Source organism: Papaver somniferum, chromosome 6, assembly GCF_003573695.1.
Source record: "Papaver somniferum cultivar HN1 chromosome 6, ASM357369v1, whole genome shotgun sequence".
NCBI classification, from domain to species: Eukaryota; Viridiplantae; Streptophyta; class Magnoliopsida; order Ranunculales; family Papaveraceae; genus Papaver; species Papaver somniferum.
In genome coordinates, this window is record NC_039363.1 from 129,314,704 (window position 1) to 129,323,985 (window position 9,282).

General features: G+C 36.6%; 2 protein-coding genes across 7 annotated transcripts; both read right to left on the reverse strand.

Moving 5' to 3' along the window:
• Window positions 1–740: 740 nt before the first annotated feature.
• On the reverse strand, window positions 741–4,018 carry LOC113289273 (plastid division protein PDV2-like). 2 transcript variants are annotated; one of them, XM_026538487.1, is made up of 3 exons: window positions 3,623–4,018; window positions 2,090–2,760; window positions 741–1,130 (listed from the first exon to the last, which is right to left on the reverse strand). In XM_026538487.1, exons 1-2 carry the CDS (start codon window positions 3,836–3,838, stop codon window positions 2,101–2,103), a joined length of 876 nt encoding a protein of 291 aa, XP_026394272.1. In that variant the 5' UTR covers window positions 3,839–4,018; the 3' UTR covers window positions 741–1,130; window positions 2,090–2,100. The 2 variants fall into 2 exon arrangements, with proteins under 2 accessions (XP_026394272.1, XP_026394271.1); XM_026538486.1 differs by lacking the exon at window positions 741–1,130 and having other exon boundaries at window positions 1,782–2,760.
• A 165-nt stretch (window positions 4,019–4,183) lies between these two features.
• LOC113289274 lies at window positions 4,184–8,870 on the reverse strand. Of its 5 annotated transcripts, none has more exons than XM_026538488.1 (12): window positions 8,125–8,870; window positions 7,923–8,015; window positions 7,534–7,618; window positions 7,144–7,227; window positions 6,786–6,902; window positions 6,232–6,639; window positions 5,736–6,148; window positions 5,538–5,637; window positions 5,358–5,417; window positions 5,190–5,276; window positions 4,929–5,057; window positions 4,184–4,697 (listed from the first exon to the last, which is right to left on the reverse strand). In XM_026538488.1, exons 2-12 carry the CDS (start codon window positions 7,997–7,999, stop codon window positions 4,386–4,388), a joined length of 1,872 nt encoding a protein of 623 aa, XP_026394273.1. In that variant the 5' UTR covers window positions 8,000–8,015; window positions 8,125–8,870; the 3' UTR covers window positions 4,184–4,385. The 5 variants fall into 5 exon arrangements, with proteins under 5 accessions (XP_026394273.1, XP_026394274.1, XP_026394277.1 ...); XM_026538489.1 differs by having other exon boundaries at window positions 7,534–7,603; window positions 8,125–8,869; XM_026538492.1 differs by lacking the exons at window positions 7,923–8,015; window positions 8,125–8,870 and adding an exon at window positions 7,708–7,716.
• Between the last annotated feature and the right edge of the window lie 412 nt (window positions 8,871–9,282).

Sequence of the window (9,282 nt, forward strand, 5' to 3'; positions counted from 1 at the left end):
TCGATTTATAAATGTGAGTTCGGTTCTGAAAATTCGGTATCTATATATAACAAATAATTTGTATTTATAAGGTCATAGACCAATTTTTATGCATATGTGTGAGTTATTTAAAGAAAAAATAAACTTAATATGATGATATTAATAATATATACAACATTAGTTATCCAAGAGGACGTCGTATGGTGGTTTAGATGCTTGGTTAGTGAGTTTGAGATCTCTCGCACCTTCACCTTCAAATCTCTTCAGTCGTTTTTGTTTCATAAAAATTACAACACTTTTAATATTCGGTCGTGTATGCTCGGGAGGCAGTAAAGCCCAAAAAGTGGAGTCTTTGAAAAGTAAAAGCTAAAGAATTTATGGCGAATTAAGCGGACGTATCATTCGGGATACGTAAAATTCGTGAACGGTTCGCGAATAATCCGGGAATGCCACATAATACGCGACTTGGGTTCGGAGTTGCAAACGTACGCGAATAAGACGGTAAAATTCGTGATACGGAAAAATTCGCGAATGATTCGCGAATCATTCGCGAACTTACTAACTAGGTCCACTACCACAGTTAAGACAGCCACATCAATGGCTCTATTATTTGATCCTTGTGAGGCTAAAACCATTGTGATCTTTTCAATACAGTTGTATCCAAGGAGGAAACTGAATCAATTACCATTAATGTGCTAAACAACATCTACATTCCCTTTCCAATTTCATGGCATAAAGAAAGAATAAAAGACTTGCTAGAGAAAAGTTGAGTTTACACGTTAGTAAAAGAATGAGAATGCATCACTCATCAGAGACCTAATAATCAACCAAATATTTTTTTTTTTTTTTTTTGGCATAAAGAAAACCCTTTGGCACTTTATACTTTGTTGATTTGATATCGGTAACACTGAGGGGGGATTTCATTTCCACATCAATTTCGAAAAGACATTTTTATCTTGACCTTGACTGTTGACCTAGACGAGTACTTTCTTGCTCCAGGCTTATATATATTTAAGAACCATCACAACATTTCACCCACCCAATCAACTACATTGCAGAACAAAGCATCCGAATTTCATTATCTCCCTATCTCTCTCCAATCCAATCCAACTTTCATCATTTTCTCTCTAAAATGGGTGTTTGTGCTTCTTCTGAAACAAGCAGGAAGAGACCAAGTGGAGGAGGAATTATGAGTTCTCAATCAACAGCAAAAGTAATCCATACTGATGGTAGATTACAAGAATTCAAGCAACCAATCAGAGCAGAACATATTCTATCACAAAACCCAAATTGTTTCCTTTGCAGTTCTGAAACTATGTATGTCGACATGATCATTCCGAAAATGGATGAAACGGAAGAGTTACAAATGGGTCAAGTCTACTTTCTCTGGCCCCTCTCTCATTCCAGGCAACCACTTACAATATCAGAATTATGTGCCTTAGCCATTAAAGCAAGCTCTGTACTTCCCAGACCCAAGCTGGTAACAAGATTCCGGCTATTTACGCTAACATTAAATTGGGTTCTCGGGTGAATCGTGGTAATCTAAGGGGGAAGAATTCTTGAGTATCAAAGCAGCGGATAAGTTAAAAGAGAGAACAACAAAATCCGAATGGGTCTGAATGAGAGGACCCAGACATAATCTCTTTTTCTTGGTTTTCACATGCAATGTTATGTAGTCACTGATAATATATAAAATTTAGGTACTGTTCATGCCATGAGTATTTAACCGTTAGTTTGGCTATCACCTTCTAGAAACCAGCCAAAACTCATGAGAGTTGTTGCAACCTTTTGATCTAATTGTACAAGAAAATCATTTTTATATGTAGGACTGCACTTTTTTTCAAGGGGTTATGCATATTCTTCTACAAGATGTCACTCTATTCTAGTTTTCGCTTTAATGATTTTGCTGGTTGAATGCTAAAACTAATACCCAAACATCACACGTTGAACACGAGCAATGTATCTGTATCTGGTCTTACTAGACTGAATCTAGGAAATCGATGCATTACATTTGAATGTAAGGGAAAAGATTATCCACAATGAGACTTTAGACACAAGCATCATGGTAAACAAACAGAAACTTGTACTAGGTGATGAGACAGATACATACCCATTTGTTTATCATCCACACCCATAATTGACGTTTGGCATTGTAACAACTGGTTCAAAGGGTATCTCAACCCTCTCTTTCACGATGCATCGAGGTTTTCCATTTTCCATTACCATGACTTTCCCAGGTGGGCAATGACCTGTAGGTTTTGTCTTCTCATCCTCTGCTGCTGAATTTTGTGAGGAATACAGAACCTTGCGCACTGTGTTCCTTTTCCTGATACTTGGTTCAAAACCAGCAAAGGTTAAAACAGATGCAACACTTACGAGAGTGAGCACTGTCTTTACTGCCATATTGAACATAAGTCTCAAACCTGTTGGTGAGTTTTTAACTGAGGATTGGCTTTGCTTTTTCTCTAACTTATTCGGCTTCTTAGTCTGGTGGATTGGGTTAATGCTGGTAACTCCATTTAGGCCATTTGTACGCGTAGCAGGAACATTTGAAGGATAACCATTACCCAAGCTCAGGGTGTGGGAAATGCGGCTACCGTATGGAGGATGTACAAGATCTGCATTGTGCTCAACTGTTTCACTAGCAAAGGAAGTAATCTCACGTATCACTTCCAAGTCATCTCCTTTGTACTCATTGAGCTTGTTAAGTAAAATTTCACGGCTGTGATCAATCTGAGCTAGAGCTGCTTCCTTCTCATACCTCTGTTGTTGCTGCAGCGCCTGTGATATTCAAACATAGTACTCATACATTTTAGGTGAAGAAAAAGGAAAAGAACATATCAAGATGAAGATAACTCAGAGCCTTCCATACTCAACAGCAATGGGACGTTTTGGTTTTTGCTTAATCAGAAATTTTAGTACTTCAAAACCTTAAAGACAAACAAAAAAATTTAGCTTGAGAAATAACCAAAGCTAACAAGAATAAGCAAAAGCCACAACCAAAAAGAACCTACTTGCAGAATCTATAATAAGGGGTGTCAGGCATTTCAACTTGAACAAGTGAAGGTGGTCCACCCGTATGAAAATGTTTATCACCGGCAGCAAGTAAAGCACCACCCTTTACCTGAATATCTGCCGAAAAATTTATAACCCTATAACAGTGTACTGAACCAACAATGGGACTAAGCCATTACTAGGTGAAAATTATAAGTCATGCCCAAGAATCCCATCCATATCCTGGCTTCATTAAAGTTGAAAAGAACAGTAAGATCTCAAAGGCAGTGAAGATTGTCCTTGACGGAGGTCCATCCAAATTTGTCACCAAAAATAACATAAGAACCGGTTCTGTGGGTGTTGTATACAGTACCACCAAAGGCCTTAAGCTTCTTATCGAAGAACAGATATAACTAACAAATGATGCCTATGAGTTTTCAATTTGACTATGCTCTATACAGAAACATTTGAAATTGAGAGTGTATAGATTAGTGTCTATCTCAACACATTCATCAACAATCTAAAAGCGAAATTGAAGTTCTATTTTAAAGGCATAATCAAAAGAGGGCAATCCAACCACACAATTAACTTCAACAAGATATGAAAGAAAGAGTAATTAACTGGGGAAGAAGAAGAGGAGAGTAAGAACCTGAAACGAAGTAAGTTGTTCCTCAAGTGATTCTAGGGCATCAGTGATGTTGAGAAGGCTCTCTGTTCCAGCAAATCCACCACCACCAAGATTATCTTCTATTTCTTCTTGGTTGTTGTTGGTTCGCCTCGTTGTGGCATTATCCACACACTTTCTTATCTTCAACCTAAGTTCAGAAGCTCTACCCAATACAATGCCTATTTCATCTCCCTCCATTAGTTCTTACACTTCAATTTCAAAGAAAATTATTGCTTCTCTTTCTCTCAGCCTAGCTAGCTTTCTGGGGTATAGGGATTGGGGATTTCTCAATTCTCACTGCTCCATTGAATAGAAGAAGGGATTGGATGTCTCAAGATGTCTTCAATAACCCGCCAAAACATAGTCAGGTGCTTGGGTAATCTCATCATCAGTAATCACAAAACACTTGGTTCCAAATTTCGGATATCTGACATAAATGGGACCACATATTTGACCCTGAATTGTTTTTACACTCTACTTACACTAACCTCTTGTGCTCTGCTCAGAGGAGGAATGTAGGGAAAGAGAGTTTGCAAAATAGAAGCTAAATTTACTGAATCATAGACACTTCACATTAGATGATATAGCAGCTTAAACTGTGTTTTTTACATATACAACCTGCAGGATGCTGTTCTATCCACCTTATTTACAGAAGAAATGAGACTAAAAGAAAAGGAAAAAAGAAAAAATTGAAGAATCACTTGGTATTTTGTTTAATGTGGAGGATAAATTAGTGCAAATTCAATCATTTCGCTAGCTCCTTTGATATCAAATACCGGAAAGTGAAGTTATGAGAAATCCACTCGATGCTCTTGCGAGGGAACCCTCCTTGTTGTTGATACCTCTTCATGGTTTTCCTTAAATTATCTGGCATACATTTTTGGATCATTTCTAACAAACCCACTGGACATAAACCTAAATCCTTCGTAAACGATTCTACGATCTTTGGCAGAAGGATTTTCTGTACCTTGCTTCGTACACCAAAGGTAGCACGAATGTACTCTTCTTTTGCAGATTCTAGCTCAAGAAACACTTTCTTGGGTGTGTACATACGGACCTGATGAAAATGACAAAAATCTAGTAAAATGACTGCTTACTGTGTAGAAGATAAATGGGTATGTAACAAAAATGACTATGATATGATCATAATAACCTACACCCAGTCTTGCAAACTTGATAGTTCGATTCTACTTATGGTACATGTTAGAAGTAGGGTAGCAGTTGAGATTCATTTGACACAGTATAAAGTATCCCCAAGCTAGAAACAGATAAAGGTGTAAAAACATACTGCGGGATCGGAGTGGCTTCCTGAACACAGTGCAAAGTGTAAAAGAGGTTCTGTCTGGTCAATTACATATGCTTTCCGATCATCTCCAGCTTTAAACTTTGTCCTTGGAGAAAACAATGTCCGAAACCACTACACAGAAAAATAGTAGTTCTGTAAATCACACTGACCAAAAACAAGCCACTAAGTGAATACATAAAACAGAAAATAGCTTCATAATAAATGATTTTTACAAGTTCAAAAAGTTCAAGCAATGGGACCAACCTGTGAAGGACGAGGCACCGCACATCCCAGAATAACATTCTGAATCATGTCAGTGCTAATAGTTTCACCCCCAATATTATATGCAGCCTGCATGAGAAAGCGGTGCATGAGAAAAGAATTGGAAACAACATTTTCTTTGCAGAAAGAGATACATGTGACTCTGCTCACCTTGAGGAGTAACGATACTCTTTTCAGACTAGTTTGTGGAATCCCATAGACCAAAAACGTCTGCAGCATGAATATAACCAAAAAACAATTACCATCCACCAGAAAAAAAGGAAGAACAAGGGTTGAATGGTAGGGCATGATGGAAGAAAATAATATTTTTAAAATGAGAAAAGTAGTTACATGCATCACTAGTGCATTATGTATGTTGATCCAGAAAGCAAGCTTCTCCTCGTGCTTCATCTTTCGAAGATCAATATCTTCCAAACGAGTAACAAGTGACCTGAAAAAGGAAAAAGAAAACAGACATGAGTATTGAACCATGCATGCTCAAGTAAAGTATAATTCACTTGCAACTCAGTATAAGAACTAAATGTGCACCTATAATTTTGAAGCAAGTGATCAATATCACTCATCCTTTGGCTATCCGCATAAATCCAAGGCACTTCAACCATTGTGCTATAAGGACCACTGAATTCTTTTAATCCTTCGATATGGAAAGGGTTATCTAATCGTGAATCGAAAGAAAAGTCTTTCCTGCACCGGGGGCTCCACATATCATACTGATACCGAGGAGAAAATGAGCTTATAGGAGATGAACATGAAATGGGAGAAGAGGAGATGCCGTGATTCATTGTAAGAGGATCTGAAAGCTTGCAATATATAGTGGACATGCACTTAATCATATCTTCAGAGATCCTGTTAGGAGTTTCAGGAATGTGATCAGAAATACGAGTACCAAGGTGTTCTGCCAAAGTGATAATGTTCGACGTTGAAGTCTTAGTCTCTGCATTCTGTAGATAAGACATCGGAAATAAAAAATTAGGTTGGCTAACTACACAAATTTTAACCAAATACTTGTAGAGTTTTACTATACCTCAAGATAAAGAGGTTGTGAATGGCTTGATTGTAATGATTTGGCATGATTTTCTCTTGGAGGAGAGGTTCTAGTCGAAAAAGCTGAATGTTGCGAAAGTGAAGATTGGCTGCGGTCTATACCAGAATCTAATAGCTTCTCAGTGACTTCGACATGATTTCTCTGTGATTTGGTAACTGAATCTCGAGGTGATCGAAATCGACTAGATTGAACCTCTAGATTTTCTATCTTCGGTGTGAGACCAAGTCTGGAGACCTTAGGTGATTTTAATGTTTCGTCCTTGGTAGATGGAGATAAGATCGAACTTTGTTCATCGAATGCTTTCCGGTACAATGTGAGAAGATACTGTTCCAAATACACGACCTCCAGTTCAAGTACCGCAATCTCTTTTATCAGCTCAGTGGCAGGCTGACCTCTCAATGAAAGTTTAAAAAGTAGGTACAATTAGCTTTGTCAAGAATAAATAACAGCGAACGTAAGTTAAGAAAGAAAGACATATTAAGTGTGAATTTAGATTGCACATGTAAGATGAAAGCTATACAGTACGAAATTACCTTTGAAATTGAGCATTCATCCAAAGTATATTGCGAGGAGGACTTGTATCCCAATGCCTTTTCAAGTGCCTTCCTTTCAACAAATTGGTCTTGCAGCCGTTTCTCAAGCTGTAGAATCTGCATAGTAGTAAAAAATGAGACGATGAAACTATGAAATTGCTGAGAATGGCAAACAACACATACTTCTGACTAGATGAAATACTTTCAACAACACAACAAGTAAATCAACAACTGTGTGAACAATAAAAAAGCTGGAACAGGAAGCAAAGGCTGGTTTTGAGATGCCAACCATCATCTATCCAAAACCTCTATAAAGAAAATAACTGAACTTAATTAAACTTGTAGATCTTATTATTACCTCTTGTTTCAGCGAAATTTGGAGCTTGGTGTTAGGCGTTTCCTTATTCATTGGTTCAGAATTTCCCCTCATATGTCCCATATCCTTCGTAAACGTGAACAAATAAAGCCAAAATTAGCAACACCTAAGAAATGGTCCTTCAGAAGTATCAGTCATAGCTTACTTTGGGACCATTAACAAGGATTAGAACTTGAAATATATGTTTTCATTCAAAAAAAAAAAAAACAATTGCCATGTATTCTCTAGTACACCACTAACACAATTACAAGAAAAATCCAGAAACAATAGAACTTGATACCAACAGTTAACCAAATGGAAATTTCTCAATATAGTTTCTAAACTTAAGGAAATGAAAGTAGGCTCAAACCGAAAAGGAACATCGAGACTTACCAGCTTAAGACGATGAGGTGCTACAAGTAAGATATTCAAGTTATCTTCCTTGACTATCTCATAATGATCACTGTCATTGCCAAAACTAAAAAAACATCAGTATCACAATAAAGTAGACAAACATACCTACTTAAGCAAGAATATAATAACCAATCTCTCTTATTAGACCACCACCTAATTTCATTATTTCTTATGAAGTTGATAGTGCTCTAATTCTAACTCATCTCAAAACCCCATTTCTTCAGTTAAAGTAAAAACACACCACAACCCAGCAAAAATAGCAAAATTGAGGAAACATATTGATTGTTGAATAAGGAAAAGTCTTTCAGGGTTTATCAAAAGATTGAATAAATTTTTTACTGTGGAAAGTCAATAAATGCTATTATTACCTCTTAGAACGATTGTGTACTGAAATCCCTCCCAAGGAAGTAGAAGGTTTCATATTACTGGCTTCTTCAAACTCCATTGTTGAAAAAATCAATCTATGATCATTATCATCAAAATGATTAAAAAAAAAAGAGTGTCAAAATCAAAGACACCAAACAAAACCAACTAAGTATAGATAAATACAGAAAACAATGATATACTGACCAAGAAGGGTCGGTGAAAGACTTGAATGAACCAAACACCAGCAAGTTTGCCGCTACGCAGAGTTATACGGAATTTTTTTCTGGTTTTACTTTGTAAAATCTAGAAGTTTCCATTCAAAATTGAACACACTCGTCTCTTCCCATAAACCACCAACAGGCATGAATATCACTATAAGTAGCGAAGATGTTCTCCCATTCCAACACATCAAAAACAATCTGTTTTCTTCTTCTCTAAAAAGCATCATCAGAACCTTATACAGTGTGTTTCTTTGTCGGGTCAAGAAAGTACAATCCTTGAATTCGATTACGGTGTTAGGGATTCATTGAATCCTGAAGGCATAATGCCAAATTTATTGGGAAAGGTCGAATTATTGTCTAAAAGAATCGAAATAACCTTGAATATACAGTTTCAGAATATTGTCTCTTCTTATTCTTCCAAGTAACTCTTCATTTTTCTTTTTCTGTAACTGCTTTTTTCAGGCATTAAACCCAGTTTGAATGAGCTTTAAATGGTGGAAATCAAAGATTGTTGAATGAAAAAATGTTGTTTTTTTTTTTGTTTTTTTGGTTGAGGGAGGAGGATCTAGTATGAAGATGAAAACAATGGGTTGAACAAACAAATCTTCTTGACTCAATTCACTACTAGTATTGCTACATACAAGGCTTAGTTTTAGGTTATAGTGGGAGTTGTTTGTTTATCAATTATTATCACTCTCTTCCTCCCTGCCCATGTCACTACAAAAAAAAAGTACAAAACCTTTCCTGTGTTTCTGCCTGAATTTATAACTATACAATTTACCCACATTAATATAATATATTAATTTCCTTTTATCTTTGTAGGGATTTTGTAGTTTTTTCTTTTTTTATTTAATTTATTCTTTTTGTCCATTTTAAATGCTCATTTGCCAAAATCCATGGACTGTCATTTCCGGTGTTCGTCGAACAACAAAATAGCCTGATGGTGTTAACACAAAATAAATATGAGCAGGTGCTTGTTTGGTCGTAAAGCTAATTTTCAAGGTAATTTGGAGAATATATATATGGCAATTGGGAGCAACTGCGCTGCCCAGCTCCTGGTAGATTATAGATTAAGCGGCTACATGCAGTGTTTCTTGTTAAAGTTTAAAATTCCTTGCATTATAGCAAGACTGTGTCTCTT

What these genes read in the sequence shown, in the direction of transcription:
- LOC113289273 (XM_026538487.1), bottom strand. Translation starts at nt 3,838, where the DNA reads ATGGAGGGAGATGAAATAGGCATTGTATTGGGTAGAGCTTCTGAACTT. An exon ending in AACAACTTACTTCGTTTCAG is followed by an intron (nt 2,761 to 3,622) that starts GTTCTTACTCTC and finishes TGAATATCACAG; the next exon opens with GCGCTGCAGCAACAACAGAG.
- LOC113289274 (XM_026538488.1), bottom strand. Translation starts at nt 7,999, where the DNA reads ATGGAGTTTGAAGAAGCCAGTAATATGAAACCTTCTACTTCCTTGGGA. An exon ending in CGGTGCCTCGTCCTTCACAG is followed by an intron (nt 5,058 to 5,189) that starts GTTGGTCCCATT and finishes TTTTCTGTGTAG; the next exon opens with TGGTTTCGGACATTGTTTTC. An exon ending in GAAGCCACTCCGATCCCGCA is followed by an intron (nt 4,698 to 4,928) that starts GTATGTTTTTAC and finishes CATTTTCATCAG; the next exon opens with GTCCGTATGTACACACCCAA.